The sequence below is a fragment of the Pollachius pollachius genome (genome assembly GCF_949987615.1).
Source record: "Pollachius pollachius genome assembly, chromosome: 2".
NCBI classification, from domain to species: domain Eukaryota; kingdom Metazoa; phylum Chordata; class Actinopteri; order Gadiformes; family Gadidae; genus Pollachius; species Pollachius pollachius.
Genome location: NC_136935.1, coordinates 29,027,817 through 29,054,411, shown reverse-complemented (window position 1 = coordinate 29,054,411; position 26,595 = coordinate 29,027,817). Strand labels below are relative to the sequence as shown.

Sequence of the window (26,595 nt, the reverse complement as noted above, 5' to 3'; positions counted from 1 at the left end):
GGTCCCGTGGCGTGCAATATTGAACCTGAAGAGTGGCAGTGTCTTCTCTCCGTATTTCACAGGCAGCTGAAGGGAGCCCACGATGTCAATCTTTGAGTTGGCATAGCCACGCAGGGTGGAGGTGGGCTGCCCCAGTGGCTCGTGGGAGAAAAACTGTGTGTAAGTCGCCAAGTTCAGGAGGGACACCATGGCTCCAGTGTCTAGGAGGAGTGGTAGAGTAACATCACCAACCATCAACGAGCATGTTTTAAATGGCGCTCATCCTGAGCTAACATTGTGGATGATTGTGGTAGGTGGCTGGGAGGCTCTAGCTGGGGCAGACCTACAGACTTTGTGAAAGTGGTTGAGTTTCCCTCATTTGGAGCAGGTTTTACCACGGGCAGGACAGATCTGAGCTCTTGAATTGTGCGCAGAAGAGCTACAATTCCCACATGGCTGGTGTGGGCGGTCACTTGACTGAGAGGCTAGTAATATGTTCTCCTCGCTGCTGTCTACACTCACGTGGAGGAGGGGCACCCGTGACTCGAGTGGGCCCGCTGCCTTGGCCAGTGCTAGAGAGTTGGAAGAGGTGGATAAACTAGCTGCACAGTCCAGAGCAGATTCAACCTGAACTGCAAGGTGTAGAGCTGCTGCTAATGTTAAATCATCATTTTCCAGTAGGAGTCTTTCCCTTATTTTGTCACAGTTCGTGTGCAGTATCAGGTGGTCCCTTATCATTTTGTCCTGTAAGGCCCCGAACCTGCACAAGATAGCTAAACCTTGTAAATCCGCCACAAACTGCGTCACTGACTCACCCGACCGTTGGTGCCTTCGTCGGAATATGACGCGACGGAGCAGAGCACTTTGTGGGGCTGCGAAATGTGCTTTTAGTAGCTCCACGGCATCTGTGTAAGTTGTTGCGTTGCCGAGAGTTCCAAACACGCGCTGTCCCTCCGCTCCTAGGCAGTGCAGCAAGAGTGCACGTTTCCTTACTGTCAAAACATCTTCTAAGCTGGCAGCTAGAATATATGTTTCGAACGAGGAAATCCAGCGAGGGCACGGCACCGGTGGTTCTCCCGGTAGGGCCAGGAAGGGGGAGGGTGGTGGTAGGGAGCAATCAGCCATCTCTCGTCGCCAATGTTATGTTTGAATAACGGAGACTGAAGCCAGAGCTTACTTGGAGCATGCTCTCCGTTTATTCACCAAAACGCAACTCGCTGAAAACAGGTACGGTCACGTGAATCGCACGTTACCGTAAAACACATTGCACTGACGCAGCAGTGCCAGATGTAACACCCGCGCCGTGACGGCCGGGGGTTGACCCCCTCGGTTTTACACAGGAAACTTAAGTGAAATCGCCGGGCATGCCAAGCTGCGATCGAACCGGCTTGGCAGCGTAAAAAGACCTATAGCCTACATCATCCTGCCCAACAATATGGGCAGGATCTAGACCAAGCTCTCCTAATCGGGTCAGCAATAGCCGTGTGTCAATGCCTAGCCTCTGCGTTTGAATGATAATGAATGAATTGAACGTTGCATTTTTAATGTCTACAAATATTCTAGACTAGAGAGTGCGCGCCAATCAATGAAACCTCATGCGGAAGCAGATAAAGTCGGCAAAGAAACGCAATGCATGTTTCAGAAATCAGCACCTAGTTGTCACACAAGCTATTTTTGAGTTTTGCAATATGGAAGGGGGGGGAATGCCGTAAAAAAATGTACGCACAGTGCATTCAGGATTAGGACCGATACATATGTCGGCCTAGGCCTATTCAATTGCGTTTTAATATCTTTAGCATTCAAATTATTGCAGTCTATTCTTTTCGTAGGCTACTCTGCTGCTGGCCTTGATGGGGAGATATTTTAACGCTTTTCAACCCCATTTTCCTGCGACATTCCTGCGTCTCCCTCAGTACGGAGCCCATTTCAGCACCATGTCAGACAGTTACAATCCTATGAACGTCGTGAGTGCAGTGAACGCGCGTTCATGTTAAAAGTAAGAGTTTCGGGAAACGCTCCAAAGAAATTCACGATGGTTCGCAAGATCCATCGGGAGAATGATCGTACGAGCGAAGATCCATCGTTGTCGGGAAACGAGGCCCTGATGCCCATCTGTTTGTGCTTACAATGATAGTCACATTAAATCATAGTTACTTTATGTACTGTCGGACACTTTGTTCACGGTTTAGTCACTTTACACACTTTATTTACTTTCATTGCTCATTCTTTTTGCATTGTGGAATTATTAATCTAGTGCATCAACAATCTCCATAATGTGTTAAATGATCATTTTGCATGTCAAGAGTTTGACCGTTTTTTGTGCAATTGTTGTAAGGCTGTAGAAAAAACACAATGACAAAGACTACACGTCTCGTAAGCGACGTCACGCTCCCTGCGACTGGCGTGGACAAAACCGACAATCTCCCCATCGGCATAATTGAAAATCTACACATGCCCCAACTTATAATGGTTTCCACTCTTTCGATGCTGTTATCCTCCCCTTGGAAAAAAAAATGGTGACGTGGAGCAAAGAAAGAGTGGTGGTGACGTATATCAATTGCGTCGAGAACAGCGAGGGGCTGTAGTTCACAAAGCGGCCTCACACAAAACCTAACATTATCAAACTTCTTCGCGAATTTATTTTGTTTTCTTTGCATGAAAAATTATAATTTAAATCCACAAACAACATATGTGTAATCCAGGGCATATAAAGACTGGGACCAGAAAACAATTACTTTCTCTCCATTGAATATGTTGGTTGCGGATTTAAATTAGAATTTTTCATGTCAAGAGTTTGACCGTTTATTGTGCAATTGTTCAGTTAAAGGCTGTAGAGCAGGGGTCTCAAACTCAACTTACCTGGGGGCCGCTGGAGGTAGAGTTTGGGTCAGGCTGGGCCGCATCAAGTATTCAACAAAAAAAAGGAGCACAACTGACCCAATGTAAGTTAATGATCGGGCTATAATTAGATCACGTTGGCTATGTAATCGCTGACAACAGGGGACATTTCATAGCGGTTGGTGGAAACCAGGACATTTTAGCGTCCTTTGGCTTTTGTCAGGACTCAGGACACGCAACTCAAAATTGGGACTGTCCCGGCAAAACCGGGACATCTGGTCACCCTATCACAATTGATAAAAAAGAGTGGCAAGCCACTCTTTTTTTTTTTTCAAAAGTGTGCATTTGACAACAATGTGAGGGCCGCACTAACACTAAACTTTGATGTCAAGTAGGGGGCCACAAAAAATCATCCCGCGGGCCTCAATTGGCCCCCGGGCCGCGAGTTTGAGACCCCTGCTGTAGAGAAAACATAATGAGAAAGACTGCATATGTCTCGTATCTCTGCGACTGGCGTGGACAAGACAGACAATCTCCCCATTGGCATAACTGAAACTCTCCACATGCCCCAACTTATAATGGTTTTCACCTTTTTTGATGCTTTTATCCTCCCCTTGGAAAAACACTAACATTATCAAACTTCTTTGAGAAAATGTTTCGTTTTCTTTGCATGAAAAATTATGATTTAAATTTAGTACTCTATAGAGTACTAAAGTGTAACGTCACGTTTCCATAGCAACCGATTTTCGGTTATACACAAACCAAATTAACAAGGGGAAATCCTATGCCACACGAACGTTTAATAGAAAAGGAACGATTTTTTGGCGAATTGATTTGCGAGTTTGCTTTACCAATGATGTAAGTAATATTGAGAATGGGCCAATTTACCCTTACATTATAAACTTTATCTTTCATGCTAGCGCAAACTTTTCATTTTAATACCCCAGGGGAATACATGAACGCCTCGACGTGTTTCGATTGGTAGTGATTTTCACCTCTTGAAATTGATTTATTTTCATTTTGAAAAAAACAACACATGGAAACAATGGAAAATGCCGTTTCTCGTTTGGTTGCTTAGAACTGAAAATCCGGTTGCCAGGACAACGTGACGTTTTCACTTTAGTACTCTATTGGAACGCCCTACGTACTCAAACTAAGTATAGTGAGCACTGATAGTATGACTATTGGAACACAGCACTTTAATAGGTCCATGGTGTGGACAGGGCCTGAGCATGGACCTATTAAAGAAGGGCCTGAGTTAGGCCTAGAGATGAAGGAAGACCTCATGGCTTCCTATGAATTAGCTCTCCTGAATATTGCTCTGCAATACAAATGAACAGTCGATATTTACATTGACATGTGAATTGATTTATTCATACAATTTAGACATTTTCTTTTCTATTGAGTCTCATAATGAAATTATACTGGCTATAAATTGTTTACTTTTATAATTATTCAGTCTACTTTGAACTGCAGTGGAAGTAGGGAGTAGGTCAAGCCAAGTGTTTCGAAGTAATTCAATATAGAACTTACTTAGGCACTTACTTATTTTGCACGAATAGATTTCGATAAATAAAGCACTTACTTAAACTTTGATGTAACACAATTATATGTCAGAAGTTGAGCATGCAAACTAACTGGTTATGAGTGTAATCATCCTTCTCAAGGAAACTGTTTAAGTGTCAAATTTCGTCTACTATATTGATATTTTCCTTCATTTATGTGTACTTGTTATTTATTGTATGACTCCATCGAGTCCAGTTGGGGGCGATAATGAACCATGCTGCTCGTCCTGCAAGCAGCCGATCAGCGAGCAGAGGAAGAACACTTGCTCACAGGCTTCCGCGTTACACTTCCGGGTAAAATAGATACATTTTTGAACGGCCTGCAGCCGGAGTACAAAGTAATTGTTTTTATTTCCACGAGTTCTTTTTGTACTCGCCCTTTTTACAGAATGAATACTGCTTTGTCGAGGGCCAATTCCCTGTTCGCCTTCTCCCTGAGCGTGATGGCTGCGCTCACCTTCGGCTGCTTCATCACAACAGCCTTCAAAGACAGGCGGGTTCCCGTGAACGTCCACGTCTCCAGAGTCATGCTGTAAGAACTCTTTAAAACCCCAGTGTTGTAAATCAAACCATCTCAAAAGGCATGTGGGCTCTTCATTTAGGGATGTGTTTTAAACCTGATACCCTAGTGCATTTCTTTCGTTTCAAAATGTGCGTAATTACGTTTAAAAATCCTTCTTCAAAGACTGACTGGCCTTTCGTATTAAACACAAACCCGATCCGTATCCTATAGCTATAGTATAGTATACTACTATGCTACTGGGTCTCATACTGATCTCATTGGAAACATTGAAATATAATAGAAGGCATGGTTTACGTCAGCACCCCGGTCCCCTGTAGTGACGGGTCATTGAGGATATGCACACTGCCTGTCGTTATCTCACAAGACCGTTAATACACCAGATGTTCCCCCTGCACTATGCTCGAAAAAAATAGCATGTGCTTACAAAGTCCGAAGTAACATCACTGAGAAATTATAAGTGGCTAGCTCACATGTTTTTCTAAACATCTGACTAATTTCGTTGTTTAGCGAATTAAAACCTGACATAAGGAGGTACTATCGATGCCTAGCTCCTAGTAACACGTTGGTGTCATCAGATCCTACTCTGGTGTTTAGTGCAATACATCAGGCCTGCTATGTTTGAGTGGCTGGTGGTAAGTGGTTGACAGGCCCTCTGTCCTGTCTTTTAAGCTCTAATTATTTTAAGATTTGATTATGCAAAACGTATGTTACACCATAGAACAAGGGCTAACACAAGCACCTAAACTAAAGGTTTGGCTTATGTGATGGTGATAACCAACACATAAGCCATAATAGTAACGGGGGGGCGTTGTATCATGATCCTACGGACTTCAGTGGGGGGTTCATTCCGTCTGTGCACGGCACCTTCTCAACGAGCAGGTGTGCGCCTGCAGCCAAAGGGGGCGCCAATATACCAATTCCCCACACAATGTTATGTACTTCATTGAAAACCACTTCGCGGCGCGTTTTTATTTTTTACTGCTCGTGGCGGCCCCCATGTGATTTGGCGCCCCGGGCGGCTGCCTGGTTCGCCCGTGCCTAAAACTGCCACTGTTCTAACATCACAAGTGTGAGTGTCCAGGCAAATGTATGCTTGATAGATCAGTCTACCATGGCGTTTTTCCACTCTACTATAGAGCCCAGCACGGCTGGGATTTGCATTTCCATCACAACCGGGTAACGTGCTTGAAGGTGTGTCTTTAACTTATGACGCGCTTGTCTAGAGTCTACGCCACAACACCCACACTTTTATTGCCTATTTAGTTTTATTTAATTGCCTACCATAAATTCAGATGGATTTGTTTTAGGGATGCACCGATATGAAAATTTTGGCCGATACCGATATCCGATATTAATCTTTCTGTTGTGGCCATGAAAAAAAAGGTTTCTGAGATGATTAAATTTTGTACAAAAAAAATCATGCAAACTGAATTTTTGAATGTCTTCCTTTATTTTCAGAACGTATTTAACTTCCAAATAACAAGGTTACAGGGCTGCCATAAAACATAAGTAACCAACCTTTGCCAACCAACCTATACACTAGGGTCTATAGCATATAACCCCGTTGTCTGATTACAGTTTAATTCATTTTTCACAATTTACCAGCTCTCGTTTTGAAGAATAATCACCGCGCCATTCGTTTCGATGGGAATCGGGACGTTCTATACTTTCAACATGATGTGTACATATTTATACTTCGAAATTCGTCCCAGCCTTTTATACCACAGATACTCTAGGGTCTATAGCATATAACCGCGTTGTCTGATTACAGTTTAATTCATTTTTTACAATTTACCAGCTCTCGTTTTGAAGAATAATCACCGCGCCATTCGTTTCAATGGGATACACGACGGTCTATACTTTCAACATAATATATATATATTTATAATTTGAAATTCGTCCCAGCCTTTATACCACAGATATTATAGGGTCTATAGCATATAACCACGTTTTCTGATTACAATTTAATGTAACAGTAAGGACAACATCGCTAATTAACACTGCAACTGCAAATTAACCACACAGACATAACCATGGCAACCGGTCAAACATATTTTCTTTTTGCGATCATTCTGCGCCGGCATCCGCCGTGTTGGTAAACAAAAATAATCCCCCTATACACATGGCCAAATCCCCCTCCTTCTCCCTCTCCCGACACACAAACAGCAGAGGATATACATCGGTTGTGGATATCGGCCCAATTTTACTCATCGGACCGATGCCGATATGTTAAAAAATGACGAACATCGGCCGATACCGACATTAATGCCGCTATATCATGCATCCCTAATTTGTTTAAGACTCATTTAATATATTTGTGTTTCAGAAACCATGATATCTGTGATAAGGAATAGAGTCTGATCTTCAATATTTCCCCTTGTTTGCTTTCTATCTCAATAGCTCATTGAGAAGCCATTTATTTAAATTAAACCTGTTTACACATTTGACAATGTTTCACAGACATTTCCTAGAGTGCCAAACAATGTCCTTGATATTAGGAAAAAACTGTGATGAATATCGATATCAGCGATATAATAGTGTGAAATATTGTCCAATGTCCAGTCTTTACAACAAGACTAATCTTAACGTAATCTGTCCTATTTCAACAATCAACCTAAAATACATCACAATGCAATATAATATATTTGATCAGACTCATACACTTATACAAGCTCATTGTGACAAGTGACTTACTTGGCATTTAAGCATAGCCAATGAAAGTGACAAAGTCATTAATTCTCTAGGGAAAAAGCAACACTGAGCAATTAGGGAGACAGAATCAACAACGTGAAAACATTGAAAAGTACACTTACCACTCAGAAATTGTGAAAATGTTACGCAAACCTGGTGTATTTTTCAACAGTTTTTTACATTGCGTGCTCACTCTCATTTCATCACTTTTTTAACGTATAAATATTTTTATTAGAAAATGGTTCACAAATGGTTCTTGCCCTTGTTCTTGTCTATGAAGAATAACATTCAGGTACTGCAGCATTAAGTTTGCCTCGTGAACCATTCGCATGCATCAAGCATAAATTTCCTTTAATTGCAGTATGTAATAAAGAAGGGTGATTTCATAAAATACATCTTAGAAATTCCTTTATAACAATGCTCTATGATTAAGATGTTGTTTTAACTTTGTTTGTTTTCTACCCTAATGACACTCTCCTCCATTTAACAGTAAGAACGTTGATGACTTCACCGGTCCCAGAGAACGTAGTGACCTAGGTTTCATCAACTTCGACCTCTCTGCAAATATCCTTTTTGACTAGTTATTTTTAGTTTGTCTTAAACTTTTATGTTACTATTTAGTTTCACAAATTTTGTTTTCTAAATATTGGATGGATGATGCTGTGAGACATTTGTTAAATGTAATTGAATTCTCCTTAACCATTTATACATTTGCAGCCAATTTTCGATTGGAATGTCAAGCAGCTCTTTCTTTATCTTTCTGCAGAGTATGCTACTAAGAGTAATGTAAGTTATGGTTCCCATTCAAACCTGTACCCCTGTCTGCACACAGCACTTATACTTGTATGGAAGCAAAAAATTCAGTGTGTAGAATTGAATGGCATCGTGCGGAACAGACTGGGCAAAAATGTAATGTAATATTCTTGAGTTTGTTTTAATTGTGTTTAATCCCATGAAAATAAGAGTAGTCATGTTACCATTACCTTAGTTGGAGGTTATATCGGTCCTTTATATTTTATACTTTATGTTTCGGGGTAAGAGTTGTAGTAGGGAGAAGTGCATGCTATCCCCATGGCTACGACACATTTAAAAAACCGGGTAGAGGGCGAACCATTAAGGGCCAGTCCTGATCGCAGCGGGTTCGATTCCTGCCCATGGTCCTTGCTGAATGTCTTCTGCTCTATCTCCCATACCTCCTGGTCTGTCGAGATGAATGATCAATACATTTAACACATAATTATAGGTCTATGAATGTAGTTTACCACTATGGATGTAGTAAGAAGACTTTCTGACACTTCAAATAGGCTTTTACTTCTACCATATCCGACTAAGGGTGAGATTCTACATCTGACATATGCCTAAACATGCATTCATAAAATAAGACACGATAACATTTTCATCAAATGTACACTAAATGGCCTGTACATTATTTTATTTTTTTTTACCATGTGGTGAGCCTGTGTGGAATTTGAATACATGATACAGAATAAAACCCTCCTTCTGTTAAAAAATTCTAACCTCAATGTGCGCAATATTAAGCCTGTAGTTTTTAATGTAGCATTGCACTGAAATCTAAAACCATTGTCCTCCTACATCTGTATTTTACTATTGAAGCATGTCCTCTCGGTAAAGGTGGTGTGTGTCTGTGCGTGTGTTGCAGTCTCTCAACCAGGTAGTGCTGTGGGATAAGATTGTCCTTCGAGGTGAAAACTCCAATTTAGTCCTCCGAGACATGAAGTCCAAATACTTCTTCTTCGATGATGGTAATGGACTAAGGTAAGCTGCACAACTCTCCTTATTTGCTGGGTAAGGGAGGACAAATATTTCCATTGAAGTGTAAGCACCAAATAATGGACAATTTTTGTATTTCCAAACTAGACTATCGTACAATGTGATATGAAATAGGAAAAGCCTTTTTATATAAAAATATGGATAATTAGCTAAAGTGGAGGCAGTCACAGTATTCTATTTCTTAACCCTAGTAATAACAATGTAAAGCAGAACCCCTTTTCTTTCATATGCCATCTCTTTAAATTACCTGGTGACTTCACTTTAACCTTCTAAAGAAGGAGGCCTCATCCGCCTAGTCCAGATTACAAAGTGTAGACCTTTATAAAAATCTTGACTAAATCTGCTATTTTGGAACTGTTCTCTTCAATGTTCTTTGCTGCTGGTATACTGTGTTAGCTAATCCATATGTGTATACTTTTTAGGGCTAACAAGAACATCACTCTGACCTTGTCTTGGAATGTAGTTCCCAACGCTGGAATACTCCCATTGGTATCTGGGAATGGCTTTGTCAGTCTCCCCTTCCCAGAAACCTATGAGACCACCAAGAGTTACTAATTGAGACCCTTAAAATGCAGGATGCAAACGCTGCCTAAATGCAGCTTGTTTGGAATGTCAGCCTACCCATCTGCAGTTGTTAATGGTTTTCTTTTTTGTGAAAAAATAAAATTTGAATTGTGTTTCTGGATATTTTGTTTTACAGTCTAACTTGAGAATACAAATAGTATATATGGCTGGAAGTAAGATGCAAGAGTTGGTTTGGAAACAAATGTTATCTCTAATAATATTCTCAACCAAACAAACTAAACGGTTTTGCCCTATGGCCAACTGTAGTATTGAAGCAGAATGCCTTTCCCCAAACACATAACATACATACAACATACATAACTAGTGGGTGCACTGTATTGTCTCCGCACACCCTGTTTGAAGCCGTTCTCTCGCTCTCTCTGTCTCCCTTCTTTGTTCTGTGTAGTACGAAAAAGACGATATTTCGTCGTAAGGGACGTGGTTAGTTTCAGTTTTTGAGGAGGTCTGCTGCAAAAATCGGATTGTCCATAATACACGGCGAATACCCTTTTTTGTATTTGAGGTTTTGAGTATACATAACTAGAGGGTGTACTGCACTATCTGCGCAAACCTGCGCAGTTTAAAAGTCGTTCTGTGTAGCATGAAAAAGTCAGAGAAACGCTCCAAATTATAATGCATGGGTTTACATTTCATTCTGTTGAGCACGAAAAAAGTCGGACAATCGTGCTCTGGGACACGATTCAATAGGTCAATTTTCTTGAGCATTAGCACGAAATCTTCGTTGATACCGCGTCGGCCCACAAATTAACCCACTTGTTTATTGGATTTGTGTCCAAGATGATATGGATGGTTAATTTTACTGTCATTTGAAAATTTGTCTCATTGAATTACTATGACCCGACTCTGAAATTATAGCCGGCCGACCAATCACAGAATTGCATCGCATTTTCTTCCAAACCACGGCAGACTCAGCAGCATTCTGATTTTATGTAACCCTTCCCGTTCCAAAACAAATAGAATAGGCCGTTTTAAAGGGTTTATTTCCTCAGAAACTGTTTTTTAGATGTTGATTGTAAAAGAATGAATTAAGAAAATAAAATCAGAATATCTTCGGCCCTAGAGGGTCCTGACGGTTTCCCTCTGTTTTTGAAGGAGGATTTACTTGAGAAAAAAGCAAAAAATACTTTTATACATGTGTTCTTTGGCAAGACAGAGACAAGTCAAGTGTAAATCCCAACGAGTCCAAGAAAAGTCATAGACAATATATAAACATCCCGAGTCCTACAGCCCTTGTGTGTTACCATTCATAAATATACCCGGGGTCAAGAACTGTTGGCAATTAATTGGAGAAGGCAATTAATTGGAGAAGGCCACTGGCAACTAGGCCAGCTTAGCTGCATATTTATTTTACCTTTTATATTGCACCACAATATAAAAAAAAGGGACAACATATTTAAAACAACCTTAATTGAATGCATAAAAAATATTCACAATATATTTCAAAAAATTAGAGATTTCCGACAAGGGACCATTTAAATTGTCTGTAGGTAAGTTTTAAGAGCTATCATTTTTTTTAGAAATGGAATAACCAGCCGTCAGCTATTATTGACTAAAAGGCGCTGTGAGAATATCCATTTTGAGTTGACTGTGCCTGGTGCCTTACACCGCTAATTTCTGATCAGGGGATGTCTTCCGTGGCTCATTCGGGGAATCCATCTTACCTGTCCATCACCGGTGTGTGAAATGCAGCGCTTCTTATATGCGGGGAAACGCAGGCGGAGGTGATGCCTTTCAGATAAATTTCAAAATCCTCCATTCTCTTTTCTGCTGTTTCTTTACAACTCACAAATCTCACCTAATGCACCTTGAATGATATGGCAAAAATTATACTCAGAATCATGAGGCATTCCAGAAGAAAATAAGCTTTTCTAATATTATCAGCTGTATACACACCAAATCCATCATTACCTACAGATCTTCACAGTTTTAAATAGTGTTGTGTGCCCATGCAACATTGACAGCTGTTTAATGAATACATATGTAACAAAGGGTCCAAAGGGTTTGGGGTAAATAAGTTATGTACCTCAACATACTTTAACTTGCTTAGCATTTTTGTCATGTGTACATTCTGGTGACTTGAACAACAATGCTGTCTATTTTCTGCATAATTATAGGGAGTATATAGTATATATCTTTCATTTAAATATTAGTTCATGCCTGCCTTGATACAAAAGCTTTCCCATTTAGATAAAAGCATTAATCTTAATCATGAACTTTTATGTTTGGCAGGTAGAATTATCATAATATATGTACAAATATAATTTTAAAACTATATGGAACATATTATTTTCTTGAATAGCCAAAGGGGATGTTCCTTCATTAATAGAACAAGCAGAACAATTTTCTAAATCAATGTATCCTCCTTCTAAAGATAGACAGACCAGTAAACGACATTAAAAAACAGAAATGAAAAGGGGAAGAGAGCTCGTGCATAAAGATCAACCCGTTTTGCTGCAGCTGGAATCACAGGCTTGGGTGGGGGGGGTTTCTTGTTGGCTTTGCTTTTTGATTTACCAAGGGCTCCCAGCACCTCCACAGGTTTACCATAGCAGTCAAAGTTGGAAAGCTCAAAGTCTCGGGGCAAAGATCCCACAATACTGAAGTCGTTGGCGCGTAGGTCAGACTTGGAGGTGCAAACTTTCTTCCGAGTTTCTACCACCTGCCAGAAGCAAGGGAAAGAAAGATATGAGAAAAACAAAGGAAAATATGGAATTGTGTTCCACAACATACATTTTGAACTAATATATTTCAATGGGGTTCACATTTAACTGATTTGTCTGGGAACCAGAGCCTTTCCCAGCTTATGTTTTATTTTCTCTGGCGGGGTCTGGCTCCCCTCCTGTTCAGGCAGATTTCCAGCAGAACAGGCTGTAGTTTAATATGATGACCCAGAAGACCATGACAAACTAGATGGCTGCTGCCGATGTACCACGTTTCAATGCTCTGATTGGTTCTAGGTCTACCCAATTGCATCCAGAAGCATTGTGGTCTACACTTGTCGCAAATTGGTCAGGTGATGTCAGGATGCATTTAAGCTATATTAAAGGAATCGGTTGGCTCTGGCTGGTTTGCTTTTGAAATCAAGCACAAACTTAATTCTGATGTTGAGGGAATATCATTATTTCTACACGGAGAACTACATTATTTCACAGACCACAAAAGAAAAACTCCACCACCAAAAATAGTAATAATAATAATAATTGAGATAACAGCAAATAAAACGCTAATTACTCTCTTCAATGTGACCAGGGTTTCGGCCAACATCCGTTATATGTCGAGTTGCCTGTTGAAATTATCCGTGTCCACATTACATGTTATAATTTAGGGTTAGGGTTAGGAGAAAAAATCTGAAAGCTATCAAAACTATCAATATATGAAAATATGTTTATTTTTTTTGATGTCCTCTACCCATATTTGTGTCTACATTTGTTTTCAATGTAATGACCAAAATCTCAGTTTTATTGTATGATTCTCTGTGCAAATGTATCACCAAGGGAAATAGTAGGCTTTTGACGGAAACAAAATCATGTGTTGAGTATGAATACCGTTAAAGGTCCCTTTCGCCAAGTCCACAATAACATAATTTACTACTATATTTGTACATTCTGTGGTGAAGTACCATAATGAACAATTAGAAAAATGCAGATGTTTCACATCATATGGTTTTTCAGCCCCATTGCAAAAATGTGTTAAGCTCCTCCCCTAAAATGGGAGGTTAAGTTTTGGAATGTATATCAGTATACACATATCCATATTAACCAATAGGAATATTCATGCCTGGGGCGAAGCTGTTGGTTTAAAGGTAAACAAACTCAACGAAAAAAGCAAATAAACATTGGCACTGAAATGCATCCAGATTGTAGAAAGAAACGAAAAAGAAAATAATTTTGTTGAAACAGTGTTCTTTACCATATCTTCTGTTTATGAGGCAAATGTTAACATCTAGATTAGCTGGTTATTCTTTTTTTATCCAGCTAAACAAGCCGACATTTTATTTTGCCTTGATAGATCAGACCTGCTGGTCTGTGTGCTAATCTCAAATCTCTCTGTTACAAAATTTATAGAGGAAGTAGGCAGTTTGCGATTGACATCTTCATAGAACAGTAATCCGATATAAAATATAAAATACCGGATGCTAGGGCACGGCCATAGGGCGCAGCCATATTTGGAATTCAATTTCTGCCCAGTCTACGACAGATTGCCCAGCCTGGGATAGATGCAAATGGTACTTTCTTGTTTATTGAAATACTTGAATTGTACCTGAAGTGTGCTGACATGTATAGGTGTGCCACCAGTGCCATTGATTGTGTTCTTAGCTTTAAGGGCCATCTTTCCTTCTTTCTCAATCAAAGCTTTTTCCTTTGTTGCCATTTTTGCTTTCTCCTCCTCAATCAATTTTGGACTGTTTAACATCACCTGGGGATAGATAATTATAGACAGGAAAGACATTATACAAGACTTACAAGGAATAATTTTGTATTTTGGTATACATACTGAATGACTATTGTCCTAAGAAATGTAATACCAACACAAACTTGCGTTGCTAGTATTGATAAAGTCCAACTATAATAAACAAGAATATGTTCAAGTGAAATTGTACCTGAACCACAGCGTATTCCACAAGTGAAGAAAATCCAAACAGCAGACATGTGATGAGCCAGATATCGATGGCTTTTACATAGGAAACCTTTGGGAGCTCTGATGCCAGTAGCATGCTCTCACTGGACAGAGAAAGCACTGATAAAATACCTAAAAACAGAGTTAATCGATTATTTTTTTGTACAGTGTAAATTATAATTGTCCTTACATAACAAAACACAGGAATTTGATAAAAAATATGTATTGGAATGAATGGAAGAAGAAGTACCCAAAGCCATAGGAGAGCATGAATGAATAATATTATCTTTGTGCGGCTGAGTCTTTTACGTAGCAAGGCTCAGCAATGGTTTCACAGTTACCTTGTCCATGGTTTGATGAACTCACCATCAGAATGGATGAGTTGGATAAGCACAGTGGATGGAAGGGTAGTGGATGGCTGGATGCATGGATGGATAGATATAGATAGATAATCCCAAAGAGCCAAATAATGTTCTTTTTCATAGTACATTCATTTAAATACCACATATGTTTTAAATTTGTCAATTTATGTTCCATATTTATTGCTTTCACAACCAAACCCTTTGTTCCTGAGAACCTATTGGGCATATGCAAAAAATTATGGTCCATCAAAAGATGATCACAAGCATGTTATTTAAACATGCTTATTCCATGGCCAGTGGAAATGTAGTGCTGACTGAGAGTCGTAAACATTTACTTCCTCGACATCAGCTGGCCAAAGTTCTGCCAAAACAACCATGGTAACTCATAAGACCCTAGCATTTAACAATATAGCAAATATAAAGAATTCTGCTTCAATATGACTTATGTAAAGCTGTCCTTAAAAGTAAAGTAACTAATGTCGGGCATTTGTTTTCTCACATCGGGGAACTCACACAATGCTGCTAGTTAAAAAGGCCTTTGAAATTTGCAGACGTAGTTGATAAATATTTTGATCTGATTCAGCAAACAGAACCAAAACTCGGTTACAAAAACATTTAGCCTATAAAGCATTGTTGTGTATATGTATATGTATTTATTCTGTTTGAGAACGCTAAATTAGTCTGCATATCCGGCCTCAAATGGGAGTATGTTTAGACTGCTTTTCCATTGCCAGGTATTTACTAAGATGTTCTCCATTTACTGGAGTAGTAAGGCAATGTTTTCATTCTGTATGAATCTCATGTTAACTTGGGGCTTGATTAGCCGGACCCATATATCTCTGGTTGGACCTAAGAAATACTGCAAGCGACCTGTTTTTATTTGGAGACAGAATCAAAAATACGAAATAACCCCCTTATATGTTAATGACTTGCAAGAGGCTGTGGTATAAATATGATTATTCCCCCTAGATTTGCTACAAGAATGAATGCACTAGGGGGCGAACCCCGCAAATGGCCTTTATTTAGATCAAAGCCCACCTAGTCGTGGATTATCTCTTACTTGTGGTCCTCTGTGATCATCTCTTGTATATTGGTATTTTGTGGTATTAATGATATGCATCCTTTTTTAAATTTTTTAAGAAAGTCACGACATTCCTCAGATCTACAAAGTTCACGCATAAATCCATTCAAAATGTACGGTCAAACAATGAATTTTAACTTAATTAATGTATGGGGAAAATAACATGTGATGGGTATTTTCTATTTTGCAATACATTTTTTATTCTTGATCTATTTCATTACATTGTATTCAATTACATGGCTGCTTATTTTTGATTAATTTCTTACCTAATGGGACCCTAGCGGCTGAGGCGTCAGGATTGATCCAGAATGACAACCAGGACAACACGACAATTAACAAAGTGGGAGCATAGACACCCATCAAATAAAAGCCAACTTGCCGACGCAATGTGAAGATCACCTCAACACAGGTGTAGTATCCTGTGAATATTGAGACTTGCTTTAGAAAAACATGAACATGGTGGAAACATGACGGTCCAACAGTAGATTGTAATTTTACAAATAAACAGTAAAATATTTATTTATGGTGGTGTCTTCCCTCAGAATCTTGGTAACCCAAGGGTAACATTGGGGTAACATTGGGTTACCCTTGGGCATAAATCAGGTCATTAAGCTGTTTAACTTAACCCTTGTTTAACACTTTGGGAGCTTAATTGACATAATCCATAACCATACACAGAGCAGTCATTGCTTGAATTCCCTAATATCAAGTAGGCACTCCTGGCATCCACTGTTAGTGCTTGTTAGGCTATGGGACTTGGCTCGTCTTCCATCAAAGAGGTGAACCGAAAGAACATGGCCATGGTTGTGCTTTTGATTGTTTTAAGAATAACAATGCACCAAAGTAACAATGCTTACAATGATCACCTATATCTCTGACCCAAGTCTGACTGCCAAGGGGCAAAAAGACCAATGAGAGTGTGTCACCAACATATTGTATATTTTGGTACATTTTCTCTATGTGAGGCAAACATTTTATCACAATGTTATGTATTTAAGGCATACTAAAATATAATTACTTACCTGTTCCTTTGTAGAATTTTGTGCAGTTTCCATATCTAATATCTTCTTGTTTGATGTCAAACTGTGGCAATGCAATTTCATCCATCTGAACAGGATCAGACTGCCACATGAAAACTAGATCACTTGTCGTATAACCAACTAGAAAAAGAAAACACATCATAAAATTAATCTTAGCATTTTATTAAAATTTCCCATGAGGTTAAAGCAACAAAAACAATCAACAAAATCATTGGTTTTGTTTTAAACTTGGTATGTCTTAAAGTTTTGTCAACATAGTAGACTATACCATTTTGTCACTGTTACAAACAAGTTTGTGAATGTTCCACTCTGCTCCTAATTCATGTAGCGTTCTTTTTAGAATTTTCTTCAACCTCACAACAGAGGGAGAGCGTAATGTAGTATAAGGCCAGTGTGTGGGCCATTTGAATACATCGCTCATTATGAAGCTAATACGTGACGGTACAAAAAAAAAGAAAAAGAATCAAAATGGATATGATAATCAAAACCATGTGGATAAGAACTCTTAGCCCAATAACAATGACTTCTTTTTTATCGCATAGTGTTCAAAATTACAGTTCATTTAAACTTCAATCATACATTTTGTCATTGTGTGTATGTTGATTCAATTAACAGGCCCCTACTTCAACATGAGATGTTGATGAGCCATTGTGAGCCATTTCAAAATATAAGTTTGGGACACAATGTAGTAGTGTCTTCTGCCGTTAACCTTTTATCTATATCTGAGCGAACAAGTAGATGGATTTTGCTTGTTATGGCTCATCAATATTGAACCTGGTGGTGAAATAGGGACCCCTGGACAAAATGCTATAAACAAGGTCTCTGTTTACTCCGTCTAACATTAAGTGTTCAAGTTCAATCTATCCTAATACAGTCTATGAATGTAGTTTACCTGCCAAACATGCCAAATATGATATTAAAAACAAGAGGAATACTACTGAATAACACTGCTTATGATAAATAAAAAATAATACAACATTCTGGGACTCATCTTCTGACAGTCTGCAGTGTGCCTACAATATGGCTGGACTGCTCCTTTTACTTTCGGCCAATAAAAACGGCTCATTATTCTGCTATGTTTTCTTTATACCTTGTCTTGTTCTCAAGATGTACAATGAGTACTTTTTGTCTTAATGCACAATCCATCAGTGAGTCCAGAATCCTGGTGAGAGAGCTGAAACATTTATCAGAAGACCGTAGGAGCTGCCCAAAAACTGACCGAAAATATTAGAACATCAGCGCAGACTCATAGTGGGCATTCGAAATAAGGAGCTCTCAAAAAGGCTACAGCTCACAAAAGACCTCACTCTAGACATGGCTGGATCGAGGGTGAGAGAAGCTGAAGAGGGCGCCAGGTGGGTGGCACGGTTGCACAGTGACCTGACAGCAAGAAGGTCCTGGATTCAATCCAGAGGGGTGGACCTATCTGTGTGGACTTTGTAGATTCTACCTGTGTTCACCTTGGTTTCCTCTGGGTGACCTTGTTTCCATCCACACCAGAAAAAAACATGGATGTTAACACGCCTGCCCTGAGCCTTATCCAGGCGAGGGTACTTCATTTGGAGATGGTTTCCTGGCGCTACTCTGGGCAACCCACTAATCCAAGCTGGGAAGGTTAAAAGCAGGGGATGAATTTCCCAAAGGAATCAATCAGTATATCATATCAAGTCAGCCATCTGCAGGAAGAGAGCATGAGCAGCGCGCAGCAGATCAGCCACCACAGAGCAGACATGGAGGGGGAAAGGGCGAGGCTAATGGCCAACACGGGTTGGACTGACCAGTTTATGAGCAAGGATCAGGGTCCTTGTGAACTTGACAGGGTAAAAGGCCGGGGGAACTCTTCCACAGTGCTACACCACGGTTGTATGTGAACGTAAGCATAACAAGGATGGTTTGATACTTATGAGGTCGGTTAGGGTTTAATGGCTTGATTAAACCTGTTGACCAACAGACATTCCTAGAGATAGATGAAAATCTATTCCAGTTCTATAAAGTCAAATGGATTGAGAGAGAAACTCATAGAAAGAGACCAATCAAATCATACAATTTGCTGAAAATGTTGTGTGGAGTGGAACAAAAGCTGTTCTACCAATGTATGACAGTAATTAACAGTTCATTAATGGTCTAGTAATCATTTACCAATGTTGCTCATGTTAACTATGTTAATTGTTAATCTTAATTTCTGCCCTAACTATTGTGGACTAATTCATTATTGTACCCTTATTGCAAAATGTAAGCGTAAACTGTAAGAATATACCAAATGTACACACATTTTTGGCTAGAAAAGTACTTTTTAACAGTGTAGAGAGACCCCAAACACCCCCAGAGATCACAGACATATTTAATTAGCTCAGAGTTTGGCATAACCTCCAAAGATTGTTGAAATACTTCCGGCCATGGCTATAGGATTTACTAACAAATGCCCTTAAAAGCATCAATACAGGCATTTATCCAATCTAGTTAAGAAAGGGGGGAGCCAGCATTACGCTAAACGGTCTATTGACTAGCGTTAATGGATGATAAATATTAAGACACCATATCCCACACACCCTCAACCTTTAAAGTCTGCATCCAAAAATATTTAAAACAGAGTCTGCATCAAACTATAAAGAAGACTGTGTGTAAACGGGGAAGCATTTGAGGTTTACAAAACAGGAAAGAGGAAACTAGGACAGACATGAGAGGAGATTCATGCTTTCCTAATTTGGACTTCAGCTGAGAGACTTATAGCAGCAACCCCTGGAGAGCTTGGCATACAGTCTGAACAGGCACCACTCCAAGAGCCCGATAGGATTCAGACAAAGCCCTAGACAGGACTGCCCCAACCACACCCCCTACAAATCCCTCCCCTGGGATCAGTGATGGGCGGTCAGATCGATGCTGCTTACATACTGAAACTAAAATATGTGGCAACAGCGCACTAGACGCCAGAGTAGCCAAAAGATGGAATGTTCAACAAGAACAGAATGAATGGAGAGGAGAAGCTGTCCAACCCCTTCATCCTGAGATGACCCGTAGATTTCATGGATTCCAGGGATTTAAACATAGAGCAATCTGAAAGTGGTACAGATTTTTTTGAATTGAGGCCAAGAGAAGAGTTACTCAGCAAGAAGGAAAAAAAAGACCGCACCGACTTGTAAAACATGGGCAGCATTTTACTGCACATGTTCTACGGACCTAAGCCTCATTAGAAAAAGGAACTGGCTCTGTCCCTTTCGGTAGAGGGCATCTCTGTTCATGGACCAGTCAAGCTTGTGGTCCAGATGCGCACCCAAATATGTCTTTGTCTTTGGTTGTTCAGAGTAGCATACTGCGGTTAAATCCCTTTGCTTCAATACTGCTCCAATTTAGCAGGAACCAGTTATTGTGTAAAATTGATCGGCAGGGGAGGGGGCCCAGGTCTGGGGAGCCTTGTAGCTGCAGTGATGCTGGTGCACATGTGTGTTGGAGAAGGAGTAGGGGGGGCTGCAGCTGAAATGATGGGACGGTGAACGGCTGAGGCTGGGGCAGCGCAGACATTGGCCACCGTGTAAAGCCTGTTGTAAAACTGATTGAGCTCGTTGGCCTTGTCCACATCAACCAATGCTGCTGTGATGCTGTGATGGTCCTCTTTACCCTCCACACCTCTCTGTTGTTGTGGTACTGCAGCAACCTTTCTACTTTTTCTGCTTTAATGCTGCTTTAATGACCCCTTCAGCTCATGTTGCACGCAATTGAGCTTCTCTCCGTATCCCTGAAGGCCTCACTTTTCTGGTTGAGTGTCTTGATGTTAGACGTAATCCAGGGTTTGCTATTGGGGGTCGGTTTAGCTTAGGAAGTAGTGGGGTGACCTGTAGCCATTGCTAGTACAGTCCTTGCTGGTAAAACACTGTCCCTAGTCAACTAGTGTCCAGAGTCAACCATTCTGTCAATGTCATTGTCCATGCTGTTACCCTGTGACCCTCGCGGAAAGTTCCAATCTGTGCATCAAAATAGTCCATAAGCGTCTCGCTGGAGACCACCTTCTGAATGAGCAGGTCGTCGCAGACATTCGATAAACACAGGGTTTATTGCAAGACTAAAATAAGACCAGATCTGAAGGACATGCTACCACTCAGTACGGTGTGTCCCTACCTCAGAGTACCCAGAATTATGCTTTCTGCCTTACTACTGTATCCCTGACATGGTCACTTGTATAGGAATAATCAAATGTTGCTTCTGCGGTTTCAATTATTGAGCTAAATTAAGATTTCAAATGTGTGTGTGTGTGTGTGTGTGTGTGGAGAGAGAGAGAGAGAGAGAGAGAGAGAGAGAGAGAGAGAGAGAGAGAGAGAGAGAGAATGTACATGAATATATACTCACAACTCTCCAACTGCATTTTGCATTTCTGAGTATCCATTGGGAACAGCATTAGATCCAGAGGACAAGAGAGTGTTACAGACAACCTAGACACACACACATTCGATTGCATCAGCATTTACTTTAATATAGCTTATATCCCCACTTTATAGACAGGATTTTAACTGACGATGCCTTTGATGTAAGTGTGCCTTAACTGCGTTGTATTCCAATGATAGTTAGTTTTTTTTTTGAGTGTCTGTGTATGTTTGCTTCTGTTTTTAAGTAAATATTAACTGCACTTCCATAAATAGTTTTCTGTGTGACTTCATACCTCATACTAATCAAAACGTCTCCATTCCTGAATATGAATAGAAGTATGTTGTCCTGAGTCACATCATGGAAGTTGGCATTTTTCTCGTTGGCAAAGAAAAGATCAGGCTTCCACAAACACTGAAACATCTTGGGATCAACAGTTAAGGAGTCACTCTTGAAGTCAGTTGGAAGACGCAACCGGGGATCATTCCACCTCTGACGGAGAAATATATTCACTCTATAGTCCTAGAAATTGGAACAGACGGAGGCAAAGTTTAAGAAGACAAACCGACATTTGTGACTGATTCTGTTTGAGTGTGTGTGCAAGAAGAGAGGCTGAGATATTCACCATGGTGGTTTCCTGAATTGAGCCAAAGCTGTTTATAAAGATGTTCACTCTGGATTCTACTGGGATGCCTAACAGAAAAACATGAACAAACTGATACATTCTCCTTGAACAATTTATGTTACTTTTAGTATGGAACAATATCTATGGTTGGATATGAAGTTGAAAAGCCTAAAGTAGGAAGGTTTTAGGTGCAAGGTTTTCATTTAAAAAGTTGCCTGATGGATCTTTGGAGAAGACAAAAGTAATCGGCACAGTTTGCAAGGCCAAATTTAATTACCACAGAACTAATTTGTCTTTGAAATATCACCTCAAAGCAAAACACCCTACGGAAACTGCAGGGCTTCACGATCACTAAATCACAGATGTGTGGTGCTCGGCAAAACAAAACATGTAAGTGAAAAGGTAACGTATGCTTTGGCTAACTGGAAAGCTACAAATTGCTGCCCAATTAGCATAGTAGAAGACGATGGCAAGAGAGAAATCAGAGGGCAGAGGGCACTGAGGATGACATGCTTGAGCAAGCATAGCACGTCGCTCTCACAGTATTTTAATTGATATACTTCCTTTGTGATGATTCTACATTAATCATCATTTTACATTTAAATATCCATTACCGGTATTAAAGCTTCAAAATTAAAAAGAAAAAAACTATTAATCCTGATTAATCACAGCAATTGCGATTTATTAGTAAAAATGTACTCAATTGATAATAATAATATATATACATATATATAGTTATTTATTTTTAATTATTTGTTATTGTTGCCTGTTCATTGGGGTTATTGTTCTAGGGCTGTAGTGGTTATTGATAACATGGACATGTTATTCATATTACTGGGAATGCGCTATAATTTGCCAATACACAATTAATGGATGTAATTTGACCTTTGTAGAGCAATTGCACTAGCACTGAGGATACACAACATACAGATGGCGGCAGCGGTAATCCTCACAGTAAAGCAAACAAACATTTTGCATCAAATACAAATTTCTCATCTTAAAGGTTATCAGATTAATTGGAGACCAGCACTTTAAAATACAATGAGGTCGCTGCCCTGTTTGACAAGCAGCCCACTGCTTCCAACTCCGAGCAAAGGTTTTGATAAATGCAAACAATGAATTTCCCCATAGGGATTAATTACCTTTGAAATTAGGCCTGATTCTTGGGTCGTAACTGACCATTAGGCGATTGAGGATGTTTGATGTAGAATTTGCTGGAACTCCGGCCAACTCTTCTGCGGACAGCTGTCTAAAAATCCATTAATGTGTCATTAATTATAGAAATGGCATTTAAATCACTTTACATCCTTTACCAAAATGTAAATTGTTATACATTACCCATTACAGAGGGATGTATCCAGTACAGAACTACCAAATAAATTGTCAATCAAATTGTTTGTCAAAAAGTATCTTATACTTTTTCGTATCTTCACATACATCTCTCAAAGTAAGCTCATAAACTATTGGACTTTTAAACTGTCGTGTCCTGCTTGCTTGTCTCTTTTGTGCTCCTGTCCTGTCTTGTGCTCCTGTCTCGTGCTGTGCATGTTAGTGTCTAAATGAATGTGTTGGTGCTGCATGTCTATGCTTTATGCTGCTGTATATGTTTGTGCTGCGTGTCTGTGCTTTATGCTGTTCGATAAAAGATGTAATCCAGCATCTTAGGCTAACTCTGGCTCCCTTACAGTTTGACTGTTGATTAGTGTGCAATGTCCCTGAAATAAAAAATAAATTGGAAAGAGAGTAGGTGCATGGTCTGAATTTTCAACTGCCTTTGTAATGGATTATGATCAATTACATTTTGATTCTGTGAAGTAATAGCATACGTGTACATGCAAACATGCTTCTTGTGTGTGGAGACATTTGTATATTACTCATGTGGATACTTACGCTGGGCACACAACCTGCTTCCCCTTTTTTCCTTTCTTTCCTGGTCTTGCAATGGCAAGACTCCAGCAGCACATCAGCAACCACAGCCAGAAAACAGGTCTGACCACCTGAGCCATGGTTCCTACAACACAGAGACACACATTTCTTTAGAGCAATTCTGTCATGCACATATATTCTTTTTTTAACCGATTGTTCGACTGCAAGAATTTGAGTGTACTCTGATTGATGATAAGACTACTACAATTTGAAGGTACTAACCATCGCCACTGCTTGACACTGCTGAAGCATTTCCCCACTCCACTATACTTTTTTTCTTGTGGGAAACCACCTTGATCGTATATCTCACTTCCACCTCTAAACACTGGAAAACACTGGAACCCGAAAGGACTAACGTAAAGGCAAAACGGCAGTGGCAGTGATGTCAACGTTAACAACGTTAACCCTCCTCAAGTAATGGTAATGTTACTAAGCAGTCAAAAGGCAGGTTTTAGGTTAATTAGCACAGAAAATATCCAGGGCTCGAAATGGTGATATTAGCTGCTCGATTAGAAAATGTTACGCTAGTAGTATCAAAAAACTGCCAGAGTAAACCCTTTGGCAAAAAAAACAATGTCTCCTAACAATGAAAAATAATTACAAATAATTACTAATGACCAAAACACAATTACTACCAATAATATTCCTATGCTCCTATACTGCCGAAACAGAGGCAGTGATTGCAAAGTGACGTCACAATCTACTAATCCTAATCCCTGTACAAATTTTTGGATTCAACACAAAAACTAAATAAGATCGGGCCTGTCAACTCATAATACACATCTGTCTGTATAGTCACTAATAATTATGTCGATTATGAAGATTATAATATGTAACTACATTGCATTCCACATTACGATTGCAGAAATGCCTTCATTCTTGGCATGGGACCCTTAGTGCACACATGTATGAACAACCACACACACACACACCACTAATAACACCACACAGTTATTAGGTCATATGCATACGATCCTATGCAAAGACGATGTCATGTTACCATCCATATATATATATATATATATATATATATATATATATATATATATATATATATATATATATATATATATATATATATATATACAAACATAGTACATTCATGAAACAAATGTACTAGTAGTCGTTTTTTAGTACTTCTGTGCCAGATAGAGTCTTAATGTTCCTGCAAGTGTTGTTAGCGAAGATAGCAACAGCGCAATGCTTGCTGAAATTTGATAGCAGTGCTGCAGTTTAGAAGCTGCTGGTTGAGCGTAAGAATCTGGAAGGACAGTGGGAGAGGCTGAAAAGATCAGATGGACCTGATGGAAGTAAAGTGGAGATGATAAGTAAAAGTGTTTACAGATGCGCACCACATCATAGGCCTTGGATACAAGATATTGCTCGCCCTCTCAGTTACCTCAGCAGCCTGCAAAGATTTTCTCCACCTTGAAATACATAGAAGTTGACTCAGGACTGCGCTCAGCCAGAAGCACCTTCTCATGTGGGAGAAAAACTTCAGATGGGCCAGATGTCGTCAGGTCTTCAACACGCATTGTTCTTGTAATTAAAGGTCACTTGTTTTACGATAAGGAATAAACTTTAATTCAATAAACACAGGCAAGAAGAGAATTAAATGAGGCTAGGTTTACTGAAAGTTCAACATAGTACAATCAACTAAGCTTGTTCATGGAGCAACTAAAAAATCAAATCAAAGCACTCTCCTTTTTACTCAACTTCTGACCCCTCCTTTGGCGGAGTTTACGCTCTTGCTCCACCTTGTGGTCCTGCGTCCGATGCACAGCTAAATTATGACATAATTCATACACTCTAGCTCCATCTTGTGGTCGTACAACTGTTATACCACATGTTCCTATCTTACATTGACATGTAAGATATCTTAAATTCACATTCCATTTTTGCAATATTTTCTTATTTATCAATGAATTAAAATAGTAGCAAAATATTCCAGCCTCTTACTATGAGTTTTTTCCATGCGCCTTGTGTTTTTATCCTACGTGGCATCATTCTTTTTTTGTATTATTTCTTAGATTATACAAACTATGATACAAATAAATGCCCCAAAACATTTAAACGTTTAAATTAGTGGTTAGAATCATTAAGTTATTCTCATGCCCGTAGCCAGCTATGAGGTCACGAGTACCGGGCCTCTGTAGCTTTTTTAGAGCTTGAAATAAAATTGGAAACCATAAACTGTATAAAATATCTGCAATAGAGAACTTCCTTTGCTTGCATGCTAATCCAAACCCTGATAGGTGGGCAAGAACCTAAGCAGTTTTTGATGAGTTTGCTGCATCTTAAAAGCAGCGAAGATGATAACAACGTAGATGAGAATAATCGGTTGAAGATCTAAAGAATTTTTTTTCAAGAGACAGCGATTATACCTCTACAACTAAACTTTAAAGTTAAAGCGCATGATCTAGCCCATTTAATGTTGTCCTCATTGGGACACTGGCACTCCCCCAACACCTCCTGAGAGTCTCAGGCATAGGGACCTGAAGAGTTCAAGAGAATGAGCCAAACAAGGAAGAGGAGGGATATTTGGACTCACTTTGAAGAAATGGCAGCTTCAAAGGCAAAATGCTAAATATGCAAGAGCTATTGCTCTTATCAAGG

General features: G+C 39.6%; 2 protein-coding genes across 2 annotated transcripts; one reads left to right on the top strand and one right to left on the bottom strand.

Annotated features, from left to right (window-relative positions):
- The first annotated feature begins 4,641 nt into the window (after positions 1-4,641).
- Positions 4,642-10,064, top strand: spcs3 (signal peptidase complex subunit 3). The gene is made up of 5 exons (XM_079728857.1): positions 4,642-4,914; positions 8,087-8,162; positions 8,308-8,382; positions 9,257-9,372; positions 9,810-10,064. Exons 1-5 carry the CDS (start codon positions 4,772-4,774, stop codon positions 9,940-9,942), a joined length of 543 nt encoding a protein of 180 aa, XP_079584983.1. The 5' UTR covers positions 4,642-4,771; the 3' UTR covers positions 9,943-10,064.
- A 2,273-nt stretch (positions 10,065-12,337) lies between these two features.
- LOC307071456 (glycine receptor subunit beta-like) lies at positions 12,338-24,059 on the bottom strand (the record flags this gene model as incomplete). The annotated part of the gene is made up of 10 exons (XM_079730441.1): positions 12,338-12,631; positions 14,233-14,388; positions 14,573-14,721; positions 16,299-16,451; positions 17,055-17,192; positions 21,414-21,496; positions 21,724-21,950; positions 22,054-22,121; positions 23,196-23,302; positions 23,944-24,059. The coding sequence occupies 10 exons, from the start codon at positions 24,057-24,059 to the stop codon at positions 12,338-12,340; spliced, it is 1,491 nt and encodes a 496-aa protein (XP_079586567.1).
- Positions 24,060-26,595: the final 2,536 nt, after the last annotated feature.